This window comes from Microchirus variegatus (assembly GCF_963457635.1).
Source record: "Microchirus variegatus genome assembly, chromosome: 2".
Lineage (NCBI taxonomy): Eukaryota > Metazoa > Chordata > Actinopteri > Pleuronectiformes > Soleidae > Microchirus > Microchirus variegatus.
Genome location: NC_139803.1, coordinates 8,904,426 through 8,930,787, shown reverse-complemented (window position 1 = coordinate 8,930,787; position 26,362 = coordinate 8,904,426). Strand labels below are relative to the sequence as shown.

Here is a 26,362-nt window from a genome sequence, read left to right as displayed (position 1 = left end):
TAACTCCTTTAATTATTAACAATACCTTTAATTTAATCGGCTTTCTTTCTTTGTTTTTTCCTTTTCTTCTCCGTGTATTCTCTTGTGTTTTTTCCTCGTTCCTTTTCCGTCTGTGTGTCGTCTCTTCTTCTTCTTTTGCATGTACAGAGTTCTAAGAACAGTGCCAGCACTGTAAGTTGTGCTTTCTTCTTCCTTTTTCCTACTCCACTAATCCGTTGTTCTGGTTTATTTATTTATTTATTTATTTGTTTATTTACCATTGTGACCGACACTAACCCCTTTGCCTGTCATACGACATACATTTTTGTTTCCATGGACATGTGCATCGATAACTCTGTAGTCTCATCGATGCAATATTCTAACATTGTTAGAATATTATACCAATAAGGGGAATAAAAAAAGGAGGTTGGTCTTTAATAATAACAAGATGATGTTTAGAGGTAAAACTAGAGCATGAGAAAAGGTTTGCCTCTGCTAAGCCTGTCCCCTTTGTATCAACACTAAAGAAGGTGGGAGGAGCCAGACCTCAGAGGGGGTCAAAGGGAGAGGAGGTGACCCCTGTTCCTGGGGGGGGAGGCACGGGGTCAGAGGTGCGTAAAGAAAAAAAAGAGCCTGAGACTCTCACCATCACCTGAAGAGCTTAAGAGCACCAACCCCGAGCCCCCTCTGTTGCCACCGTGTGTGTCTGTTATCCCCACTCCCCCACCACACACACACACCTGAATGTCTGTGCTCACTGGTGTGGACGAGCCTCCAGATGCTTGCACTTTGTCAGTTCTCCACATCTCTGCACTTCCTGCTCGCTGGAGCAGAGACACGGCAAACTACACAGTCGCTGTGGGGTTTTGTGCTGCCTTCAGATTGAAGTTCAGTAGATATCACAAAGGTGTTGTGACTAAATATGTTATAACGACCTACTCTTGCCTGTCTCCACACTGCTACTGTCACAATCCCACTGTTCCCATTATCTGTGTCTGTCACTTCCTGTGCATTGTGTAGCGCACATTTCTCTTTGTAAGTGTGTATTTCAGCATGACACGCAAGATTGTGTTGCCTCGTGTTGTTGGTAAGAGGATGCTTAAGTGTTTAAAATCCTTGTTTTAACTGGTGGAGTGTGTGTGTGTGTGTGTGTGTGTGTGTGTGTGTGTGTGTGTGTGTGTGTGTGTGTGTGTACACATTTGTCCTCTCTCCCCTTCTCACTCAGACGGAGTTGGAGAACATCGAGGCGACGCAGGGCATGTCCTCGGAGACGGCGGTCACGTTCCTCTCGCGCCTCATGGCCATGGTCGACGTGCTTGTGTTCGCCAGCTCGCTGAACTTCAGCGAGATCGAGGCGGAGAAGAACATGTCGTCTGGAGGACTGATGAGGCAGTGTCTGCGTCTGGGTGTGTGCCGCCTTCGGTTATTCTTTTAATCTATTGACTTTTCTGCAGAATCATAATCATTTTTACTTTTCTTTTCTAACTTTGTAAAAACCCAGATAAGTTAAATAATGTTCATCGAAGCAAAGCAGCAATTTTAACGACTAGAAATAACAAATTCTGCATTTTGTTCCTGAATAAAACACCTGATTTAGCACTACAGGGATGCATAGAATATCCCATCCTTTCAGCCACTCCAAATTTCCCTTTTGTGTGTCATATAATCCTTCTATTCAGCATGACATATTGAATTTATTGTTATTATTAGTAGTACTATTACTAAGTATTATTGTTATCATTGTTGCTGTTATTATTATAGTATCCAAAAGTATTTGGAAGAATTGATTAATTGGCTAATTATTATATGAATAATTTTTCAAGCAAAAATACCAAATATTGTATGTTTGCAGGGTTTAAATGGCATATAAGTCGATTAAGATGAGCTAAAATCACATAAAATGACACTCTATGTCCGCCAGTGTGCTGCGTGGCGGTGAGGAACTGTCTGGAGTGCAGGCAGAGGCAGCGAGACCGCAGCTGCAAGTCGTCTTTAACCAGCAGCAAGTCCCAGGACAGCCTCCACAGTGCCTCCACCAACAGCAAGGTAACACACACACGTACACATGCACACACACATATACACGTGCACATACACGCACACACACAACACTTGACACACCTGACAAATAGAGACACACATTATAGATTACACACCACATTTGACCTTCTGTCGTCCATTTTTAGCAGGATCCAGACAGACTGTTGCAGGATGTCGACATCAATCGCCTCCGAGCCGTTGTTTTCAGAGATGTGGTGAGCGCGCACACACACACACACACACATTTTTATATTATTTGTGTGGTTGTAAAGACTAAATCATCGCGTTTGTCTTGTTGTAGGACGACAGTAAGCAAGCTCAGTTCCTGGCGCTGGCTGTCGTCTACTTCATCTCGGTCCTCATGGTGTCCAAGTACCGAGACATCCTGGAACCGCAGCGGGAGATTGGCAGGTCCACCAGCCTATCAGGGAGAAGCATCCGCCACGAGATCAACTCCCCGACCAGCACAGGTGATTAACAGCTGCAGTATTCTCAGTATTAATAGGGTAATCTCGGGTAACTGGTGACTCATTACTGTAGCGGTGGTGTAGCTAAACGCAGGCTTCTGTGGGACAACAAAACCTTTGTGAAGAATATTACGCACACTGAGGAAGAAAGCGAAAAAGCAGAGAAAGAGACAATTGGAATGACTTGCCAGGGAAATTAAAGCTCAAAGAAACAGAAAATTAGATTATGAAAATAGACAATTTGTTCATTATTTAGTGATTAGCCCGTTGTAAACTAATTTTACTCTTCGTTCATGCAGAGCACCCATCCACAGCCTTCTCGGACAAACAGACCCCCACCCCTGTGGACGACTCTCCCAGGGCCGGCCTCCCCCACACAGACTCTGGCATCGGCGACGAGGGCCATGTGGCCGGCTCTCTGAACGGCTCGGAGATGGGTCTGGGGCTCGGCCTGGGCCTGGTCGGGAGAGAGACAGACAGAGACCGAGACAGAGACATGGGAGGAGGCGTAGGAGGGGGAGGGAGCACAGATCTGTTGTGTAGCCTGTCTGATGTCAGGAGGTCACAGGAGAGCCTTCTGGATTCTCCACACAACCCCAGCTCCACCTCCAGCCAAGCCCCACCCTCGTCCATCTCCAGCATCAGTCAAACAAACAAAGGCATCAATGTCAAGGTGGGTCCATATATATAGCTAGATAGCATAGATTACTGCTCAAATACAACACGTTTGCGACATAAGACATATTAAAGCCTACATTAAAAACAGATTGGAACAATTTTAGAAGGTCAACACAGCCGCTGTTGCTCTCTCTGAAACACAGGAGATCCTGAAGAGCTTGGTGGCCGCTCCGGTCGACGGTGGCGACCTGGGCCAGGAGTCTGGGCCGACACCTTATCACCCGGACCCTGCTCTGAAGACGCACCCCATGCTGCCCATGCAGTTCCACAGCTTTGACAGGTCAGTCACAGCTACTGTTGCACCTATAAGAGACATGGAAACACACAGAGATGTCTTACTGATGTGTCTCCTGTCGTTACAGGAGCGTCATGGTGCCGGTCAAAAAGCCGCCGCCGGGCAGCCTGTCCGTCAACACGGTGGGCACGCCCACCACCAGCGGAGCGGCCAACGTGGGCAGCACGCCGAACATATTTGCCGCCGCGACGGCGACTCCCAAGAGCATGATCAACACAACAGGTGGGAGGAAAACAAGAGTGAAGGCCCACTCACAGATGATGATTCTGTTTCTAGTGCAGGAGAGGACAGCAGTGGGTGAAAGGCCTCGCTTTATCCAAACTTTTCCATTCTATTCCCCGCTGTTCTTTTGTCAGAACCCGTATTTGATAGCCTGACCTGTTTTTAAAAAGACTTTAGCCTTGAAGTCGCTCTCAGCAAAGGATGAAATCATCTTTGACACCAACAAGACAGATCATTTGGTGAAATCTACAAACAGAAAATATGAATGCTCTGTTTATTTCTTTATTTCTACGCGGTTATTTTTAAGATCTGAATGAAAAGCACTCCAGCTGACAGTCTGAGGAGGATTTGTAAACCAAGGCCTATGTCAGCCTGTCAGACATGTTGTACTGTGTCATACTGCACATACATAACAGACAGACAGGGAAATTATTTGTTTCCTGGACTGGATTCTAGTGTATTGATTGCAAAGCTATTTTCAGAGGTGATATAACCAGAGGACAAATACTTACACAACTGCCTGTTATTCCCAGTCTTACACGAAAGCTCGCCTTGTTTCTCGCTCATTTCTCACTCCTTGCTTCCGTCCAGGTGCGACAGACTCCGCCTCCTCGTCCTCGTCCTCCTCCTCGTCGTTCGTCAACGGCGCGACGAGTAAGAATCTGCCTGCGGTGCAGACGGTGGCGCCCATGCCAGAGGACACGATGGAGAATATGAGGTCCGCGCTCTCAGCAGCTCTTAAATGGCTTCAATCACTTACTTTCCCTCACACTCTTTATTTTTTCCCCTCGTCCTTATGGCTCTTGTTGTCTTGGGTGCCTGTCCCTCTTTTTCCATTATATATCCTTATTTCATTTTGCACTTTTGGTCATTAGTCGTCCATGCTCACGGACATTGATGTTATTGTAGAATAAAGGTAGATTATCTGCAACTTGCAAACAACTTGCACTCTTTTTTTGCTGATATTATTACTCAATATTATGATCTAAGATTATAAGGAGTAATTAGAGAGGATGACACAATTAAAAGACACAGAAATAGCAATAACACTAAAAAGATGTCTTTTTAAAGCTGATATCAACTCATAATAATCTGACATCAAGCAAAAACAAAGCTATTTATGTCCACATTTACATAAAAGTGCTCCCACATCTTCTCCACACGTCTCATCCCTCACACAGCCCCTTTGTTTTAATGTCACATTTCATAGAACACTGTAAAAATTAATTTAGTTCAGTGATTCCATAAACCCATGAGTCAAAGATAGTGAACTCCTCATGTTTTTTTGTATGTTTCCATACTGTTTGAAGGTGTTGACGTTCACGATTAAAGTAAAGTAAAGAGATAATTTGCTGAATGAGACACTGAAGCAGTTTGTATCTGTCAATGTTAGCCAGTATGTGATGATGTGTGCAGCTACGTGTGCTGAAGCAGGTGCGGCGGCGGCGTGTGCACGTGTTTCTTAATCAGTGTGCATGTCTGTATATGTGTGTGTGTGTGTGTGTGGTTTGTATTGCAGTGCCTATTGTGAGGTGGCGCAGTGTGCGCTGCGCAGCGGTCAGACGCCCCCTGAGCTCAAGTCTTTTAGCTCTCTGGCAGGCTTCCAGGCAACCCCCCGAGATGCAGGACAGTGTTTTAGGCAAGGAGATACTCGTCCTATTCCCCCCCCCCATACCCCCACACCCCCCATGCCCCCACCTCCACCACACACACACACACACACACTCTACTAAAACTAAATGTACTCACAATGCCATGCAAGAAGGGACAGAGCCCCCTCCTCCTCCTCCACAGCCCTTAACATCACTTTTGTTTCTGTCCATTTACAGAGACACTCAACTCTGTCACTTCTGGCATGGCTGTCCCCCCTCACACTAACCCCCCCCCTACGTCCACCTCTGTTTGCTTAAAAGTGACCTTTAACCTCCTGGTGCTCTGATCAGCTTTAAACTACATTGTACACACAAGTACGTTCAGAAATCACAAGGAGATGCACTTCACGGCTCCATATTTGAGTCATTTCATAACTGGAAAAGCAAGAATTTCACTCTACACGTGATCTTACACATAAAGACATTAATATAAAGATAGAAACCAAATAAAGGACTCATTAGATCAGCATTAAGTCTTTAAACTGATACTAACTATACCAAACCATTCCATACTCTTTGATTCTCTTCAGTTTTGTGTCCATTTCAGAATTTTCTTTCACCTCGTCTCAGCATGCCTTTCTCCTCTCACTCCCTGCGCCTCCTCTTGACCTTCTTGCATGACTTGCCGTAAAGTCCACACACATATACTACTGTTCAAAAGTTTGGGGTCACCTATACAATTTTTGTGTGTTTTGCATTAAAAGTCACACTTTTATTCATGGAAAGAGTTGCAAAATGAATAGAAAATATAGTCAAAGAACCAGCAGACCATTGCACAAGGGTTTTCTAATCATCCAATAGCCTTCTAATGCAATTAGCAAACACAATGTACCATTAGAACACTGGAAATGGGCCTCTATACAATTATGTACATATTCCATTAAGAACCAGACGTTTGCAGCTAGAATGATCGTTTACCAAAATCAAAATAAGGACATATCTAAGTGAGCCCAAACTTTTGAACGGTAGTGTATAAACCCGCTCTTCTCCCCTCATCTCTATGTTGCATCACTGAACCTTTACTCCTCGTCGTTTTCATCTCTGCTTCTCGTCACACAGCATCACCACAAAGCTGGAGCGAGCCCTGGAGAAGGTGGCCCCGCTGCTGCGGGAGATCTTTGTGGACTTTGCGCCCTTTCTGTCGCGGACGCTGCTGGGTAGCCATGGGCAGGAACTGCTCATAGAAGGTACAGGTGCTGTACACGGCTCCTTTTTCTCTAACTGGCGTCTTCTCTGTGGAGTCTTCCCCATTAAACTGTCCGTCACCGCAGTGTTTGGGTATGAGAACGAGTGGAATAGAAGAGACTGGTGTGTAATAAAGCTGGGTTTGGGAGTGAATGAACGTCTTTGCTGCTTCACTCATTCATCAAGGTACGATGTCACCTGTTTTACAGTAATTATCTAGCCTTGTAAATGAGATTATATTCAGCTTTATTATGAATCCTCCTCCCTCTGCTCACCCGCTTCTTGGTGTCTTGGTTTTGTGATCCACCGTCTCTATGTTTGATCTCTCTCTCCTTCTCCTCCTCCTCTCCTCCTCTAGCTTTTCCTCAATTGTTTGTTCCTGTCTTTTCTGTCGCATGTTTATTAATTATAATAAACCTGACTATTGATATGATGATACTGATGATATTTCTGTGAGAACTAGTAAGAAATTAGAAATGGTGTGAATGTGTGTTTTGGCATTAGTGACGTCTCATTTTTTTATAGATTGACTTAAGTCGAAGTCGTTTGATGACGTCGTCGCATTGACGCAGCAAGTTCTCTGTAACATTAACAGTCACATGTGTTGTAAAGAATCAACGGGCCTTCTCAAAGACGTTTAAACTAAACAAAACAAAGGCTAAAACCTTGGATTTTTTTTTAACTATAAAGTGTGTTACAAATAAAATCTATTATTGTTTGTTTGTCTGTCTGTTAGTGACCAACATAACTCGGAAAGTCACAGATGGATTCGGATGAAATTTTCAGGAAAATGTCCGCAATGGGACCAGGAACAAGTGATTACGTGCGTGCGTGTGTGTGTGTGTGTGTTGAAAAGCTGACTGTGCTGTGTCTTTCCTCTGCAGGTCTGGTGTGCATGAAGTCGAGCACGTCTGTGGTGGAGCTTGTGATGTTGCTCTGTTCTCAGGTCTGTTTCTCTTGTTTTTAAACTCTCTGATACTCACTTTTTCCTTAAAAGCCTTAAAAAATGTCCGTGTTCTATATATAAAATAAAAGTTTGAGTTTCCTTTCACTGTCCCCGCAGTAATTGGCAAAGCTGTTGAGTTATCGATCCGTCCTCTGTGGCGGGGTCAACATTGCAGATGGAATATAATCTCGCTGCATCATCATCACAGTTTCCCTCATCAACATCAAGGCCACAGAAACCTTTGCTTTTCATGTCACTCGCACGCCCTCAGCATTTTTCTTCTTCGTCCTTTTAAACTTTAAAGCATCCACTGCATCTTGAACTTGGATTCAAAGCCGTTATATCTGTATTTTCCCTTTAAAAGAGCAATAGTAGAGAAGCACTTACCACTACAAAGCTTTCCCCTGATGCCAAAGGTGACCAGTGAAGTTTCCTCCTCCCCAACTCTTCTTCATCTTCAACTGTTCTCTCCTCCAGCATCTTCTCTCCATCCATATCCATGAGACATCTGTGCTTCTCTGGACCATTTCAACACTGTCCTCTGTGCTTTAATCATCTACCCCCCTCTCTTCCACTCCTTTCACCACTCCCTTTCCCGTTTCCTCCTCTCTCCTGGGCCGGCTGCTCGTCAGCATGTATAGTATTACCCCCTGGCTCCAGCCCTTTGTCTGGCATTAGAGGCTTCGGAGAGCGAACCCTAGCCCCAGATATTGATCCTGTGGATGAGGCGGATGTAACACGAGCTGCTCCCATGTGTCCTTGGCAGCCCTAAGAGCCAGTTGGAGCTAATGGAGCTCTTATAGTTTTTTTTTAGGCTTTCAGCAACACTCTCCACTCTCATATGCACAAACACTTGCATAACCTTAGACAAATGTGCTCTTATTGACACATAGGGAGCTCCTAATCTGTCTTTAGCCTTACTTTCAGCAGATTTATGCTGTTGTAGCTTTTCACAGGAGATAGTAAAAGCAAAAAACATATTTCCCTTTGAAACAGCAGATCATCTGCCTTGTGTCTTCTCCTGTTACACCTCATGTCCTCACCGTCCATGACCCCTCTCTGTGGTCTTTTCCTCCTGCTCCATGTTCACCATCCTTTGTCCAAACCATCTCAACCTAACCTCTCTTTCCAAAACCCGTATCCACATCTGTCTCTGTGTTAATTCCGTTGTGTCCTCTTCACTCCTCAGGAATGGCAGAACTCCATTCAGAAGAACGCCGGCCTGGCCTTCATCGAGCTCATCAACGAGGGAAGGTAATCCATCACCGTGACTGATCCCCGTGATTTCGCCGCGCTAAATGCAAATAACGTTATCAGTGCTTAACAACTAATGATAGAGCCCTAATGAGAACCTCGCAGGGATAAGTGCACGTTGCCATGTGTGTTCAGTTGGAAGTCAAACCATTAGAGTGCAATTAAGTTTACTGCTGATTTGTGCTGCTCTATTTTCAGTGCCTGTAATCTTGTTTTGAATCCAAAGTGTTTACTGAAGTGTTGGCACAAAACATCATTCAAATACAGAGAAGACAAACACAAAGAGTGTATATTATTTACTCTGCAGCCATAGAATTAGCAAAAGGTTGCAAAACATGGATTATTTCACTAATTCATTATGTTTTCCTGTCACCAGGCTCCTGTGTCACGCCATGAAGGATCATATTGTTCGTGTGGCCAACGAAGCAGAGTTCATCCTGAACAGACAGAGAGCGGAGGACGTTCACAAACATGCTGAGTTTGAGGTAAATTAATATGTGAAGCAATATGTGCTTATGGATTTTACTGATCATGCTCTTTTTACGCTTTGGGGAAAAGCAAATTTATAAATAAAAGTATGAAATGCAATAAATCATCAGCCAGTTTGTTTGTTCTGTAAATTTAAGTGAAGAAAATGTGTTATTTTGTTTTTGTTTTGCGAGTTTACGGAGTATATATCTATACATCTATATACTATATATATATATATATATATATATAATATGATTATAAACAATATAACATTGCATTATAAAGCATAAGAAAGCGTCTTAATGTGATTTTTTTTTCTTTTTTGCTTACTCAGTAAGCCCACATAAATCCCTGCAGCTTTTAAAAAATTATGTTTCTCTTTATTTTCTTTCTTTCTTTCTTTAGAAGTAAACACTTATTTATTTAAGGGATCGAGGCGATAAATGGAAGTGGTTTAATATTTTGTCCACTTAATGTAAATAAATATGCGTCATGTCCTTTATGTCTACGCCAAAATGCGATATTGAACCAAACAAACTTGTATTTGAAATGTGAAGAGAGACATTCCCAGCACTTAAATGAAGTCATTTGTACATAAAATCCATGAAATGTCATGGATAAAATGTTTATACATTTTATGGATCAAATAGGTTTTGTCCCTCTAGATTACATTAATTGGAGTGGAGAAAATGGCTCTTTTAATAATATAGGTAGGTTTTTTACGAGTGAAAATGTATGTTATTAACAATAAAACTGCACTTAAACATTAAAACCTTGAACAAAATGAACACTTTAAAATGGTTCTCCATTTGCAAGCTTTATTCTTTTTATCTATATTTATTCTATATCATTAATGCTGTTTTATTTCCTCCCGTTTAACTCTTGACCATCCAACTCTCCTCCAGTCCAACTGCGCTCAGTACGCCGCAGACCGCAGGGAAGAGGAGAAAATGTGTGATCACCTGATCAGCGCCGCCAAGCACAGAGATCACGTGACGGCGAACCAGCTGAAACAGAAGATCCTCAACATCCTGACCAATAAGCACGGCGCGTGGGGGACGATGTCGCAGAGGTGAGAGGAGCTGCGGGGACGTTTTTTTAGATTAGCATTTATACAGGATGTGGTTTGACAGGGAGGCATTACTCTGACTCTGAGTGCTCCTGTGGAGCCAGTCTTACATGTAATGAGGAAGCGTTTCAGTGTGTGTGTGTGTGGTGATTGTTATGAAGTCAGCAGCAGCCATCTGTCATGTATGGTCAACGTCACCGTGACATATTACTACTGTATGTTTGTGTAAATACAGACACATTACAGTACACTGATCTGATGATGTGCCTCCAGGCGACAGTTGATTTGATTTAAGAACGTGTGTGTGTGAGACATGCGACATCTGAAGCCCGTCGTCCTCGTGTCATTCCTCATCGTAATGAAGCAGAATTGTTTACTGCTAATGAACTCAGCTCCTGCTCTCAGATAAGAAAGAAGTCAAAAAAATCAGAGTTGGATTTCGTCTGCAGATCTCCGGGCCTCATGGTGCTGTCGCGTCACAACCGTATCTATTTTATTGTCCATTTTTAGGACAGTAGGAAATGAGTTTTAGTGGTTACTGTGATGGAGCTCAGGTTAGATGACAGATGGAACATTAAGTTAAAAGACTTTATTGTGGACAGCCGGGACAACGCCTGACATCTGAACAGTGAAGATGCATGTAGTTTCTAAGCCTTGATTCCTTGGTATCTAGTGAGGGAACATTGAAAGACTCCTTCCATCCATTTTCTACCACTTTATCCTCCACAGGATCTCAGCTGACATCAACCATTCACGATTTAGAGTGTCCAATTTACTTTAATCCCCATATTGCATGTTTTTGGAATGTGGGAGAAAAACCCATGTTCACACGGGGAGAACATGCAAACTCAATGCAGAATACTGCTAATATTGTACACCAGGTCTGGTTATAAGAATATGTGAGTAATTCAACTTAAAGTTGGCTGAAGATTACCATAAATGTCCACTGAAATCATTCCTCCTTTCTTTCTTTTCATTCCTCCAGCCAATTACACGACTTCTGGCGTCTGGACTACTGGGAGGACGACCTGAGGAGGAGACGGAGATTTGTGCGAAACGCCTTTGGATCCACTCACGCAGACGTGGCACTTAAAGCCCTGGAGGATTACGGTGCCTGATATTTACTAACAACATCATCATCGTGCTCGGTCTGTGTCTGATTCTTTTTTTTGCTCACATATGTCCTTCATATCCACACAAAAACTACAGGTACAGAGGAGGAAGAGGAGGAGGGGGGCGTGAAGTCGAAAAAGCAATTCCGCAGCCAGTCGGTCGTCGCCCAGAACCCAGAGGCGGAGCTGATGCTGGAGGGAGACGATGACGCCGTCAGCCTGCTTCAGGAGAAAGAGATTGATAACCTTGCAGGTAAAATGGACACATACACACACACACGCCTTACACACATGATGACACTACAGTACAATTAAAAACTGTCTATGACTCTTGTTTGTAGTTCGTTTTCGTCGAAGACTTTTTACCTCCAAAGGCAAGTTTGGCGTCTGAGAGTTTAACAGCTTCGTTTAACCTCGCTGCCGACTCTTAGATGATGATTATTTACTGACAGAAATCAGTCTAAACACTTCATTTAATCATGGATGAACCAAATAAATAATCAACCATAGCTCATGTGCCTTTAAATTGTCTGTATGTGATGATTTGAGACGTCCAGTGCTGTGAATAAGTCACTTTTCCCACCTAAAATCTTCACTGTCCCCCCTCCTTCAGGACCCGTGGTTTTGAGTACTCCAGCTCAGTTGGTCGCTCCAGTGGTGGTGGCTCGAGGCACTCTGTCCATCACCACCACTGAGATCTACTTCGAGGTGGATGAAGAGGATTCTGCGTTCAGGAATATGGACGCGAAGGTTTGTATGTTTGTTTTCGTCTCAGGGACAAAAAAAGATTTCGATGCCAGCGTTTGTGAAATGTGACAGACGGCGTTCTTTCTTCAGGTGCTCGCCTACTCCGAGGGTCTGCACGGCAAGTGGATGTTCAGCGAGATCCGAGCGGTGTTCTCCAGACGTTACCTGCTGCAGAACACGGGACTGGAGGTCTTCATGGCCAACAGAAGTGAGTCATTATTACGTACATTTTAAACAGTGACACAATGATTTCTCCTCTCATGTACGCACACACTGCTGCGAGCTCTGAGGCAGAGGTTCTCGTTACTGATAGCACAAATTGATTTTGTTTCCGCCAACGCTTTGATTAGCTCATCAAACTGCCAGCAGCAGTGTAACAGTGTAGTTCAGCCCAGGTGAGTGTTATTGATCCATGAAATTATACAATCATTATAGCTTGAAAATTGGAAGAGGGATGCAGGACAGCATAATAATAATGATACACTCACAATTCCACTGCGATGTGAGATTATTTATTATGTTTGTTTTTAACTAGATTCAAGACTAATACAGATTTGCTTTAAACGCATTGCAGCGATTTGATAAAACAAGCTCTCTAATTTTTCAGCTTCTTAAATGTGAATATTTTCTGGGTTTTTTTTTTTGCTCCATTTGACAAAGAAATCATTAAAACTGAATTGTTTTGGATTGTGGACAAAATAAGACAGATCAATATTTTTCAACATTTTCTGACATATTGCAGACCAAACAAGCAATCAATGATGAAAATAAGTGTTAGTTGCTGCCCTAGATGGTTCGGTGCACACGTCCTGATCAAGGCACCAGTCATTTTGCCACATTTATGGATTAAAACGTGCCGAATTATAGCTGTGGCAGACAGAAAAAACCTGTCAGATTACACTGAGTGAAACAGTTGAGAGGTGTAGCTGATTACAGTTTATCAAATACTGTGGATTGTGAATAATTAGACATAATTATCCAAATTATGATCATAATTAAATGTGAATGATGGTAAGAAGCACTAAGTATAATACTGTCATACAGTTACATTGCCATTCCTTGTAATAGAAGCTTTAAAAAATAAAAATAAATCCTTGAATAAAGCCCTTGAAATGAGTTTACCAGTAGCTGTTAATGTGAGAATAGGTTTAGTTGACATGTTCATTATAATCATGTTGCCTCTTCCTCTCTGCAGCATCTGTGATGTTTAACTTCCCCGACCAAGCCACGGTCAAGAGAGTGGTTTACAGTCTGCCACGAGTGGGAGTGGGAACAAGTTATGGCCTCCCACAGGCCAGGTAGGCGTCATCCACCTCTGCTCTGTTTTCACAATTTTGAACAGGAATTCAGTGTCTTTACATGTTTTTTTGCAGGCGGATTTCCTTGGCCACACCTCGTCAGCTCTTCAAGTCATCCAACATGACGCAGCGCTGGCAGAGGAGAGAGATTTCCAACTTTGAGTACCTCATGTTCCTCAACACCATTGCAGGTGAATCTTAACATCTATCTGTAAAGCAAGATACATCTGTATGTCTGTGTGTGTGTCTGTCTGGTCTGTCTGTCTGTCTGTGACAGACAAATCTCGCTGACCGTTTGTCAGATTGCCCTAAGATTTTGGATATGGGTTGAGCATGAACCGATGGTGCGCATCCTCTATTTTCAGATTTTTTTGGAGAAATTAAATTTTCTCTGATTTATCATGCTGCACCAGGCAGGTAGCATCAGCAAAAAAAGTATGTCGGAATTATTTGAAAATCACCCTCCCAATAGTCATCGACACCCTGAACAAGGATCCGTTGGAAATATTCGTACATCTTAAGGAATAATTTAAATGAATTTTTGAAAATCAGGAAATGATCCATTTGCCCTGATACACTTTAATAGTGAGCTGAATGTAGTCTCAAAAACAAAAAGTATCTCGAAATGACTTGAAAGTCACCATCATAGCTGTGGCCACATACCACGCCTTCCTGGAGCCCCAGAGGTTTGTTTTTTCCCACTTTTAACACATTATTCACACTATTTGGGGTGGATAGTTGCTTGAATAAGCCATGTTCATGGATGAATTTTGCTCATGTTCACTCGTTTTCGAAGCACCATTATTTACCCAGTCCTGTTGGCCCACGACCCCTATAGCTGTGGCCACATACCACGCCTTCCTGGAGCCCTAGGGGTTTGTTTTTTCCCACTTTTAACACATTATTCACACTATTTGGGGTGGTTAGTTGCTTGAATAAGCCATGTTCATGGATGAATTTTGCTAATTTTCACGCGTTTTCGAAGCGCCATTATTTACCCAGTCCTGTTGGCCCACGACCCCTATAGCTGTGGCCACATACCACGCCTTCCTGGAGCCCTAGGGGTTTGTTTTTTCCCACTTTTAACACATTATTCACACTATTTGGGGTGGTTAGTTGCTTGAATAAGCCATGTTCATGGATGAATTTTGCTAATTTTCACGCGTTTTCGAAGCGCCATTATTTACCCAGTCCTGTTGGCCCACGACCCCTATAGCTGTGGCCACATACCACGCCTTCCTGGAGCCCTAGGGGTTTGTTTTTTCCCACTTTTAACACATTATTCACACTATTTGGGGTGGTTAGTTGCTTGAATAAGCCATGTTCATGGATGAATTTTGCTAATTTTCACGCGTTTTCGAAGCGCCATTATTTAGCCAGTCCTGTTGGCCCATGACCCCCTATAGCTGTGGCCACATACCATGCCTTCCTGGAGCCCCAGGTTTTTTGTTTTTTTTTCCACTTTTAACACATTATTCACACTATTTGGGGTGGATAGTTGCTTGACTAAGCCATGTTCATGGATGAATTTTGCTCATGTTCACTGGTTTTCGAAGCACCATTATTTACCCAGTCCTGTTGGCCCGTGACACCCTATAACTGTGGCCACATACCACGCCTTCCTGCAGCCCCAGGGGCTTGTTTTTTCCCACGTTTAACACATTATTCACACTATTTGGGTTGGATAGTTGCTTGAATAAGCCATGTTCATGGATGAATTTTGCTCATTTTCACTCGTTTTTGAAGTGCCATTATTTAGCCAGTCCTGTTGACCCACGATCCCCTATAGCTGTGACCACATACCACACCTTCCTGGAGCCCCAGATGTTTGTTTTACCCACTTTTAACACATTATTCACACTATTTTGGGTGGTTAGTTGCTTGAATAAGCCATGTTCATGGATGAATTTAGCTCATTTTCACTGATTTTTGAAGCGCCATTATTTAGCCAGACCTGTTGGCCCATGACCCCCTCTAGCTGTGGCCACATACCACACCTTCCTGGACCCCCAGGGGTTTGATTTTTCCCACTTTTAACACATTATTCACACTATTTGGGGTGGTTAGTTGCTTGAATAAGCCATGTTCATGGATGATTTTTGCTAATTTTCACTCATTTTGGAAGCGCCATTATTTACCCAGTCCTGTTGGCCTGTGACCCCCTATAGCTGTGGCCACATACCACGCCTTCCTGCAGCCCCAGGTGTTTGTTTTTTCCCACTTTTAACACATTATTCACACTATTTGGGGTGGATAGTTGCTTGAATAAGCCATGTTCATGAATGAATTTTGCTCATGTTCACTCGTTTTCGAAGCGCCATTATTTAGCCAGTCCTGTTGGCCCATGACCCCCTATAGCTGTTGCCACATACCACGCCTTTCTGGACCCCCAGGGGTTTATTTTTTCCCACTTTTAACACATTATTCACACTATTTGGGGTGGTTAGTTGCTTAAATAAGCCATGTTCATGGATGAATTTTGCTCATTTTCACTCGTTTTCGAAGCGCCATTATTTACCCAGTCCTGTTGGCCTGTGACCCCCTATAGCTGTGGCCACATACCACGCCTTCCTGCAGCCCCAGGGGTTTGTTTTTTCCCACTTTTAACACATTATTCACACTATTTGGGGTGGATAGTTGCTTGAATAAGCCATGTTCATGGATGAATTTTGCTCATGTTCACTCGTTTTCGAAGCGCCATTATTTAGCCAGTCCTGTTGGCCCATGACCCCCTATAGCTGTTGCCACATACCACGCCTTCCTGGAGCCCCAGGGGTTTATTTTTTCCCACTTTTAACACATTATTCACACTATTTGGGGTGGATAGTTGCTTGACTAAGTCATGTTCATGGATGAATTTTGCTCATGTTCACTCGTTTTCGAAGCGCCATTATTTAGCCAGTCCGGTTGACCCACGATCCCCTATAGCTGTGGCCACATACCACGCCGTCCTGGAGCCCCAGAGGTTTGTTTTTTCCCACTTTTAACACATTATTCACACCATTTGGGGTGGATAGTTGCTTAAATAAGCAAAGTTCATGGATGAATTTTGCTCATGTTCATGCGTTTTGGAAGCGCCATTATTTACCCAGTCCTGTTGGCCGTGACCCCCTATAGCTGTGGCCACATACCACGCCTACCTGAAGCCCCAGAGGTTTGTTTTTTCCCACTTTTAACACATTATTCACACTATTTTGGGTGGTTAGTTGCTTGAATAAGCCATGTTCATGGATGAATTTTGCTAATTTTCACTCATTTTCGAAGCGCCATTATTTAGCCAGTCCTGTTGGCCCATGACCACCTCTAGCTGTGGCCACATACCACACCTTCCTGGACCCCCAGGGGTTTGATTTTTCCCACTTTTAACACATTATTCACACTATTTGGGGTGGTTAGTTGCTTGAATAAGCCATGTTCATGGATGAATTTTGCTCATTTTCACTCATTTTGGAAGCGCCATTATTTAGCCAGTCCTGTTGGCCCATGACCCCCTCTAGCTGTGGCCACATACCACACCTTCTGGACCCCCAGGGTTTTGATTTTTCCCACTTTTAACACATTATTCACACTATTTGGGGTGGTTAGTTGCTTGAATAAGCCATGTTCACGGATGAATTTTGCTCATGTTCATGCGTTTTGGAAGCGCAATTATTTAGCCAGTCCTGTTGGCCCATGACCCCCTATAGCTGTGACCACATACCACACCTTCCTGGAGCCCCAGAGGTTTGTTTTTTCCCACTTTTAACACATTATTCACACTATTTTGGGTGGTTAGTTGCTTGAATAAGCCATGTTCATGGATGAATTTTGCTCATTTTCACTCATTTTGGAAGCGCCATTATTTAGCCAGTCCTGTTGGCCCATGACCCCCTCTAGCTGTGGCCACATACCACACCTTCCTGGACCCCCAGGGTTTTGATTTTTCCCACTTTTAACACATTATTCACACTATTTGGGGTGGTTAGTTGCTTGAATAAGCCATGTTCACGGATGAATTTTGCTCATGTTCATGCGTTTTGGAAGCGCAATTATTTAGCCAGTCCTGTTGGCCCATGACCCCCTATAGCTGTGACCACATACCACACCTTCCTGGAGCCCCAGAGGTTTGTTTTTTCCCACTTTTAACACATTATTCACACTATTTTGGGTGGTTAGTTGCTTGAATAAGCCATGTTCATGGATGAATTTTGCTCATTTTCACTCATTTTGGAAGCGCCATTATTTAGCCAGTCCTGTTGGCCCATGACCCCCTATAGCTGTGGCCACATACCACACCTTCCTGGACCCCCAGGGGTTTGATTTTTCCCACTTTTAACACATTATTCACACTATTTGGGGTGGTTAGTTGCTTGAATAAGCCATGTTCACGGATGAATTTTGCTCATGTTCATGCGTTTTGGAAGCGCAATTATTTACCCAGTCCTGTTGGCCCATGACCCCCTATAGCTGTGGCCACATACCACACCTTCCTGGAGCCCCAGACGTTTGTTTTTTTTCCCCCACTTTTAACACATTATTCACACTATTTGGGGTGGATAGTTGCTTGAATAAGCCATGTTCAAGTCAGCATCACACTGAACTAGGATCAGTTGAAATATTTGCATATCTCTTAAGGAATAATTTTAATGAATTTTTGAAAATCAGGAAATGATCCATTTGCCCTGATACACTTTGACAGTGACCTGACTTTTGACTCAAAAACAAAAAGTATCTCGGAATAACTTGACATTTTACACAGTAATAGTCAGCGTCGCCCTGAACGAGGATCCATATTTGCAAACCTCTGAGCTGACTTTATTCAAAAAAACATTTGGCACATTTGTGTTGTGCTTAATGAGGTTACACAGTGTTTGTATTATTTTAGCCTTTATGTTCCTTATCATGCATTTCCATAACTGAACATCAGCGCCTACTATAGGAATACATACTTACTACAGGCACTGCACTAGTCTCAATAATTCATGACATAGTCAAACATGTTTTTTCCAAGGACCACACCTTTAAAGTAGCTGCAGGAACACATCCTCCTTTCCATCTCTGCTGTGTGATAGCTTCACTAAAAATCTTGCTGCTCTGACAGCTCCTGTTGTGCTGTGTTTGTTTAAAAATAACTGCAAAGGGCAGAAATTGCAAACTCACTGTGTTTGTGTTTTCTCTCTCCTTGTGTGCTCGATGGGTGACCTACGAAGTAAAATGAGTCTTGAATTGGCGATAATTACTGAGGCTTGACATCCCATATGCACTGAAAACATAGTTTTTAATACACAGCTAGATAAAGGTATATAAGCCCCAGTTTAACAGTTCTCCTGGTACAATTAATAGGTGATTAACTCTCTATAAATGCCCACTTTACAGTGTTTTCCTTGTGTCTGTGCAGGGAGGACCTACAACGATCTGAACCAGTATCCAATCTTCCCGTGGGTCTTGACCAACTACGACTCAGAGGAGCTCGATCTCACTCTGCCTGGCAACTTCAGAGACCTCTCAAAGGTTTGACGACATGGATGCACACAGAGAGTATTTTATCTGCACTTTAAAAATCCCCAAAAAACTGTACTGTATTTTTGGTCTGGTTTCCTGTAGCCGATCGGTGCGCTGAATCCCAAGCGGGCGGCATTTTACGCCGAACACTACGAGACGTGGGACGATGACAGCACGCCGTCGCACCACTACACCACCCTGTACTCCACTGCTCATTCCACCCTGATGTGGATGCTCAGAATAGTAAGAAATCCACTTAAGACATTAACTTAGTTTGTTTGAGTACATGCTGGACACCTAATTTGTCCACTCTTGTGTCTTCAGGAGCCGTTCACTACGTTTTTCCTCAACGCAAATGACAACAAGTTTGACCATCCGGAGAGAGCCTTCGCCGGCATCGGCCGCTCCTGGAGGAACTGCCAGAGGGACACGGCTGATGTCAAGGTAACTAATCCTTCTACTGAAGTTACCTCGAGTGTGTTAACAGTTTTTATTTAACGTTTTTTTATTTGCTGTGTCCATCAGGAGCTGATCCCAGAGTTCTACTATCTGCCCGAAATGTTTGTCAACAGTAACGAGTATGAGCTCGGCGTGCGTGAAGACAGCGTTCCCGTGTGTGACATTGAACTTCCCGCCTGGGCCAAGAAACCCGAAGATTTCGTCCGCATTAACCGGATGGTGAGAAACAATCGCACAGTTGTCTTTTTCTGGAATATGGGACAAAAAATGAGTAAAGTAAAGCCAATAATGTTTCTCTCCAGGCTTTGGAGAGCGAGTTCGTGTCGTGTCAGCTTCACCAGTGGATTGACCTAATATTTGGCTACAAGCAGCGAGGGCCAGAGGCCGTCCGGTCTCTCAATGTCTTCAACTTCTTGTCGTACGAGGGAGCGGTCGTCCTGGACAACTTAGAAGCTGCACAGCGTGAGGTCGGTTTAACAACAAATCCTTACTTTCCTATTTTTAAACTTTTAGTCTACTTTTCATTCTAAATGTTATTATATAGTTTCAGAATTCATTTGATCAGAAGTCGCTGTGTTGTGTAACATCACGTCTCTCTGATCGCAGGTTATTGAGATGCAGATCCAGATGTACGGTCAGATCCCCTCGCAGCTGCTGATCGAGCCACACCCGCCGCGCTCCTCTGCCATGCACCTGGTGAGAAAACCAATTTTATCTTGTTTATTTTGTTATTAATTAAGGATAAATGTTGTTGTTGTTTGAGAAAAGGTTCAGGTTCAGGGATTTGGATGTAAAGATCTTGAAATTTGGATATATTTGTATCCCGTACACCAGTTAATCTACGTAATAGGCAGCACGAGGCCTCAGTGTCTCCACATGTCCACTCAAACCAAAACAACCAGTGCCTCCATCTCCTCCCGAGGCCCTGAGCCCCTCCCCCCTCAGTGTGTGCACCTGCTCTGACCCTGTGCTCCCACTAATCTACCTTTTCCCTTCCCTCCCTCGGTCTCATCTGTTCTGTCTCTTCCTCGACCTCCGTGGCCATTCCTCCCCCTCCTCTCCTCTCCTCTCCTCCTACCCTTCCTTCCTTGCCCCGCCCCCTCTCTCCTCCTCCTCTTCTCTTTCTCTCTGTCTGTCTCACCAGTGTTTCCTTCCCCAGAGCCCTTTGATGTTTAAGGATCAGATGCAGCAGGACGTCATCATGGTGCTCAAGTTCCCGTCCAACTCTCCCGTCACGCACGTCGCCGCCAACACACTGCCGCACCTAAGCATACCGGCCGCCGTCACCGTCACGTGCAGCCGGCTGTTTGCGGTCAATCGCTGGCACAACACAGTCGGTGAGCGCTGGTGTTGTGTTGATTTGTTTATCACCTTTTTATGAGATAACTTGTGATTTAAGCACTTTTCTTAAATCAAAATATGGCTCCACTGGTAACACAGTAACACAGAGGTCATCAGGATGTTGGTTAATCAATAAGAAACAATCATTTTAATGATCGGTTCGTCCTTTAGGTCATTTATCAAATGATTCGCTGTGGGATTTGTCATTTTAAGCGACATACAATTAAGATAAGTTAATGAAAGCCTTACGTTCTATTTGCTCTTTGTTGTTTTTGTATTATATTAGTTAGTAATATTGTGTAAACACCCTGTACCTTGACATAGAAGTATTTCTAATTAAAACCTCAATTAACCCCACGTTAATGGACTCATTAGCACAGCAGGCTACGTTTTAATGAACTGCCAAAGCGATAATTGAGGTTCATGATGCTAATGACTTGTTTAGGTGCTTATTTTTTATTTTCTAACAGAAGTCGGATGTAGTTTAATATTGACTTGTTCAATGATTGATGCATGTATATAACATTTGACCCTGTGACCCCTAAGGCCTTCGAGGAGCTCCAGGATACTCGCTGGAACAGGCTCATCATCTTCCCATCGAGATGGACCCTCTCATAGGTCAGTGCATACAAATCCCCTCAGCAGATTTCCTTTTATATTAAATAATAATAATAAAAATAATATAATACTGTAGACATCAAAGTTAGAGCTCCATTCCAGCTTTTACGCCCTCGTTAACCTCCGTTCAAACCCCCGCAGCAAACAACTCAGGCGTGAACAAGCGTCAGATCACAGACCTGGTCGACCAGAGCATCCAAATCAACACGCACTGTTTTGTGGTCACTGCTGACAATCGCTACATCCTGGTCTGCGGATTCTGGGACAAGAGCTTCCGCGTTTACTCCACCGAAACTGGTAATGTTATTGTGTTATTTATGAAAACTTGTTGGATTAACTCTTTCATTTTTGATTGGAAGATATAATATGTAAATATTCGGCAAGAAAATATATTTTAAAAAAACACAAAAAAAACTTTTATTTATACATTTTTGAGTAGAATGCTGAAATCCATAGAGATTTGTGTTAAAGGTAAAAGACATCTGGTTCTTAGCTGCTGTTTTACATAGGGTTTGCCTTTGAAAATCACCATAAATGATAAGTGTTAAATAGTGTTAAATGTTCTTCATCCTCCTCTGCACTCAGTAAAATACCAGTGCATCTGCTGCTCCTGCAAATATTTCACAATAAAAGCCTTTTTGAAAAGGGAAACAGAAACACAAGAGGACTTGTTGTGACATAGGAGCTGACATTTACCAGCTTTAGTGAGGTGTCAAATCAGGCTTTTCACTGGCAGAGAGGGAAGAAAGGGGGAGTCGCTCAGTGTCGCAATTTTTTAAAAAGAGCTGATCTCAATCAGCAATTGAGCCGAAACGCTCCCATCATGCTGTTATCTGACATCAAACTAGGTTTTTTGTTATTGTTTTGATTGAGAGTGAGCGATAGAGCTGCAGAAATTGAGAGTTTAATCATCGATGCAGCATTAGGGCATGTATTAATCCAGAGAATGAATCTGGTGACACACTTGTCCCTTCACGTTTGTTTGAACTGTCTTCCTCCCTCCCTCCCTCCTCTCCACAGGAAAGCTGACCCAGATCGTTTTCGGCCACTGGGACGTGGTGACGTGTCTGGCCAGGTCCGAGTCCTACATCGGAGGAGACTGCTACATCGTGTCCGGATCCAGAGACGCCACTCTTCTCCTGTGGTACTGGAGCGGACGACACCATATCATAGGAGACAACCCTAACAACAGTGAGTGGTTAGGACTTTAGTTAACACGACACACTAAACCCAGATGGTTGTGTTCATGCATCTCTGTATCTTCTCCTCTTCTAGGTGACTATCCTGCTCCCAGGGCAGTACTGACAGGACATGACCACGAGGTGGTGTGTGTGTCCGTCTGTGCAGAGCTGGGGCTCGTCATCAGTGGAGCGAAAGGTTTGAGCGTCTTTGTCATGTCTGCGCTAAAGAGAGAGAGATTATAAATGTTAGATTTTAAATGAATAAAGTGCCCATTGGACTGGAGAGAGAAGAGGAATGAAGGTCAGAGGTAGAGTATTTAATACCTGGGGAGAAGAGAGGTGATGTGTGACAGCAGCAAAAGTGAAAAGGAACGTCTACTTTAAGACTTTATTGAGGCCAGAGATGATGTATGGCTTAGTGACAGCGGCACTGTCTCAAAGAAAGGAGGCGGCAGAGCTGAAGATACCGGAGATTTACGTCAGGATGGACAGGATTAGACACGAGCATATTCGAGGGACAGCTCAGGTTGAACGTTTTTTGGAGATAAACGACGAGAGAGGCGAGGATAAGACGGTGCGGAGAGAGAGAGTAGTTTTTTTAAAGAGCACAGACACTGTGGTGACTGATTCATGTCTTACTTCTCCACATCTCCCTCCTCAGAGGGTCCGTGTCTGGTCCACACCATCACCGGGGACCTGCTCCGGGCTCTGGAGGGGCCAGAGCTCTGCCAGAGGCCCCGGCTCATCTCGGTGTCCAGCGAGGGCCACTGCATCATTTACTACGAGAGAGGCCGATTCTGCAACTTCAGCATCAACGGGAAACTGCTGGCACAAATGGAGGTCAACGATTCCACGCGGGTGAGTCGATGCATAATAATAGCACTCATAATAACATAGGAGTGCATCGTTTTTCTTATTTGACAATAAAAAAATTGTTTTTATTTGATTTTATCCTCAATTTAAACTCTTTTTCTCTCTCTTCCAGGCAATTTTGTTGAGCAGCGATGGACAGAACTTGGTGACGGGAGGCGATAACGGCGTTGTAGAAGTGTGGCAGGCGTGCGACTTTAAACAGCTTTACATCTACCCGGGCTGTGACGCTGGCATCCGTGCCATGGACCTCTCACATGACCAGAGGTAAAAAAAACAGACAGTTTTAAGACTGTATTTTTATCTAAAACTCCCCTAAAACCCTGTATGTGACTTCCTCTGTGCTCTTCACCCAGGACTCTGATCACTGGAATGGCGTCTGGGAGCATTGTGGCGTTTAACATAGACTTCAACCGCTGGCACTACGAACACCAGAACAGGTACTGAGGTGGACAGCTTTGAGGAAAGAGGATAATGGAGAGGAGGAAAAAGAACAAAAGGGACACGGAGACGATGCAAGTACTGGATCTTAGGCTCTATTCTGTTAAGAAGTTTACTTGATTTGAGGAAATTGCGGCAGCGCTGCCGGGAGAGTTGGGAAAATAACCTCCTCCATCCACATGTGAAAGAACACACCCGTGTGTAACCACAGACGACACATAAACACCCAGAAGACACGCGCCCAAATATCTGCTTTTAAACTAGACTGCAGAGCGGAGAAAAGCAAGTGGAGAAGGCCTTGTAGAGGTCGGTCACACTCGTCACACTCACAGAGGACCGACACAGTTGCTGTTCGCTTTAACGCTTCACAGGTAATGAAAACCTTACAGTTTTTTGCTTTCCCTTTTTCTTTTTTTCGTTGTTTTTAAAATCTTTGTTTTTAAGTTTGAGTAGAGAATTAAACGGGTGGACGACGATGAATTTAAACTCCTTCGACGTGTCCAAGCGGATTTAGAAACCACCACCCACCATTCAAACATCGGTGCTATTGGCTTGAGTTTAAATTCCCTCTTGAAAAATAATGCCTGGGGTATGATTTTATCTTCTTTTTTTATATATAATTATGATTTTATTTATTTCTTTCACCCACAGCAGGGTTAGGTCGATTTGTTTTCTTTTATTTGTTATGTAAATAAGGCTCTGCTTCATTCCAGAGTCTAACATTTTTGTTCTTTCATGACACAAAACTGCGCTTATCACCTTTAATTTATTAATGACTTGCTGTATGTAAAATATTGTGTAATAATTATTATTCTAATGTTGACAAGGCTGATGGTAATAACGGCAGTGTCACGGACGGTGATTGTTTTTGCCAGCGATGGTAACGATGGGGTCTTACCGGCGCCGCCATGGACGACAACCACACAACTTAAAAAAAAACAACATGATTTCCTTTGTATATTTGGTGATTGTTTTGTCAAATATGTACATATAGTCTTGGTTCGCGGCTCGGTGGGAGACTTAATCAGCTGAATAAGACTGCAAAGGAAAACCTTCACTTATCCACACTTGTTGATTATTTAAACAAAAAAAAGGAAGAAGAGAGAGAATCAAATCAATGTAAGAGTTTGTTTTGTATTTGCACTTTGCACCAATCACATATCATTATTTATTAGCTTGGTTCTTTCTGGTCGGCTGCCATTTTGTTTAGGTCCATTCTTCTTCTTCTTTTTTTTATTGTTATTTCTTTTCACCCGACGAGATTATTTGTGCATTGATGTTTGTATTTAAAAAAACGTTGAGCTCATGTGTGATTATTAAGTTTTACAACCTCACCGTTGTAAGCAATATCATGATTCTGTAGCTGATAGCGGCGAAGGCAGGAGAGGAGAGAGGAGGAGGCGTGAGACGTTACTGTATGTGTGAAGCCATCTTGATCAAATCCACACATGCACATACTCTATCACAGGTTATGTATCCAAAAAAAAAGGTTAAATATTTTTGGATCTATGAAACCCTTAAAAAAAACTATTGTATTCATGTTTTATTGCAAAGATGTAAAATATGACATGTGTGAGCTGAATAAAAAAAAAAATCATGATAAGAAAAATAAAATATGCAAAGAATTTCATGGCTTTGACTTTTTTTTCAGGGAGCGGCCAAGACACGGAACAAGGGCCTTTCTGCATGGAGTTTGCATGTTAAGGATAAAGCGGTAGAAGATGCATGGACTTTTGTTGTTTTTCACTCTTATTTTGCTTTTCTTTTTCTAGAGATCGTGAGACATCCTTTCCGTGGTGTTGCAGCATCTCACATATGACTTGAAATACTAAGATCTGAATGTGTGGCCCCGTAAACATCTCACGGTATTTTTTATTTATGTTGTGACAGCAGTTGCACAGAGCGCTCACGCCTCGGGTCACTGCCGTGCGAGCTGACAGCAGAGGCAGGAGAGGAGAGGATAATCCGTTACGCTGGCAGACGCCGTCTTTCAGGCGCACAATTGAATCTTGTAGTTTCTGACACTTTTGACCCGCGCTGTCTGCTGCTGCTCGAGTCCACGTCGCCTGCCTTTGTGTCTTTTGTGCAACCTGGCAACCTGTCATGAAGCGGTTTGGCATTTGTACACTTTTTTTATTCAAGGTATTTCTCTCTTTTTGTCTTTTTTTTAAGCCTTATTCAACAAGTTTCGATATAAGCATGCATTTCTAGTACAAAGTGATGACGTTCATTATTATTAGTGTGTAGTGTAATCTACAGATATTATACGATATTGTGGTACAAAGATGGCAGTTTGTATATGATGTGCACAATAAAAGAAGGCTTTTACAAAAAACAGTTACAAACTCTGAAAGTATTCAGTTACAGGCACATCCCCAAAAACTATATTATATTTTCACCTGTGCTGACACCTGACTTTCTAGTCCATGGTGAATATGATATGCTTGCATGGAGTAAAAGCCATGATGTCAGCTCTTTTCTAGCTGGTGTTTGTGTGTCACAGTGAGGAATGAAGAGGCTGTCCATCTGTGCAATCTAAGCCCATCTCTCCCTCTC

The 26,362-nt window shown here is 43.2% G+C and overlaps 1 protein-coding gene across 2 annotated transcripts in view; it reads left to right on the top strand.

Moving 5' to 3' along the window:
* nbeaa (neurobeachin a) overlaps positions 1–23,812 on the top strand; it is a gene marked incomplete at both ends in the record, with an annotated part of 84,142 nt that extends 60,330 nt beyond the window's left edge. The window contains 37 exons of one of the 2 annotated variants that reach the window (XM_083910161.1): positions 148–171; positions 507–590; positions 1,205–1,385; positions 1,901–2,025; positions 2,166–2,234; positions 2,321–2,489; positions 2,786–3,159; positions 3,308–3,444; positions 3,527–3,681; positions 4,273–4,399; positions 5,201–5,320; positions 6,393–6,526; positions 7,403–7,464; positions 8,654–8,718; positions 9,095–9,203; positions 10,095–10,261; positions 11,244–11,368; positions 11,468–11,623; positions 11,712–11,744; positions 11,984–12,120; positions 12,208–12,325; positions 13,313–13,415; positions 13,491–13,606; positions 18,793–18,905; positions 18,999–19,139; positions 19,221–19,340; positions 19,422–19,574; positions 19,658–19,822; positions 19,962–20,051; positions 20,500–20,692; positions 21,243–21,314; positions 21,456–21,611; positions 22,335–22,505; positions 22,590–22,691; positions 23,157–23,353; positions 23,481–23,632; positions 23,722–23,812. In XM_083910161.1, coding sequence (XP_083766287.1) covers positions 148–171; positions 507–590; positions 1,205–1,385; positions 1,901–2,025; positions 2,166–2,234; positions 2,321–2,489; positions 2,786–3,159; positions 3,308–3,444; positions 3,527–3,681; positions 4,273–4,399; positions 5,201–5,320; positions 6,393–6,526; positions 7,403–7,464; positions 8,654–8,718; positions 9,095–9,203; positions 10,095–10,261; positions 11,244–11,368; positions 11,468–11,623; positions 11,712–11,744; positions 11,984–12,120; positions 12,208–12,325; positions 13,313–13,415; positions 13,491–13,606; positions 18,793–18,905; positions 18,999–19,139; positions 19,221–19,340; positions 19,422–19,574; positions 19,658–19,822; positions 19,962–20,051; positions 20,500–20,692; positions 21,243–21,314; positions 21,456–21,611; positions 22,335–22,505; positions 22,590–22,691; positions 23,157–23,353; positions 23,481–23,632; positions 23,722–23,812 — 4,806 coding nt within the window. The remainder of the gene's footprint in view (positions 1–147; positions 172–506; positions 591–1,204; positions 1,386–1,900; positions 2,026–2,165; positions 2,235–2,320; positions 2,490–2,785; positions 3,160–3,307; positions 3,445–3,526; positions 3,682–4,272; positions 4,400–5,200; positions 5,321–6,392; positions 6,527–7,402; positions 7,465–8,653; positions 8,719–9,094; positions 9,204–10,094; positions 10,262–11,243; positions 11,369–11,467; positions 11,624–11,711; positions 11,745–11,983; positions 12,121–12,207; positions 12,326–13,312; positions 13,416–13,490; positions 13,607–18,792; positions 18,906–18,998; positions 19,140–19,220; positions 19,341–19,421; positions 19,575–19,657; positions 19,823–19,961; positions 20,052–20,499; positions 20,693–21,242; positions 21,315–21,455; positions 21,612–22,334; positions 22,506–22,589; positions 22,692–23,156; positions 23,354–23,480; positions 23,633–23,721) is intronic. The other variant, XM_083910162.1, reaches the window with a different exon arrangement.
* Between the last annotated feature and the right edge of the window lie 2,550 nt (positions 23,813–26,362).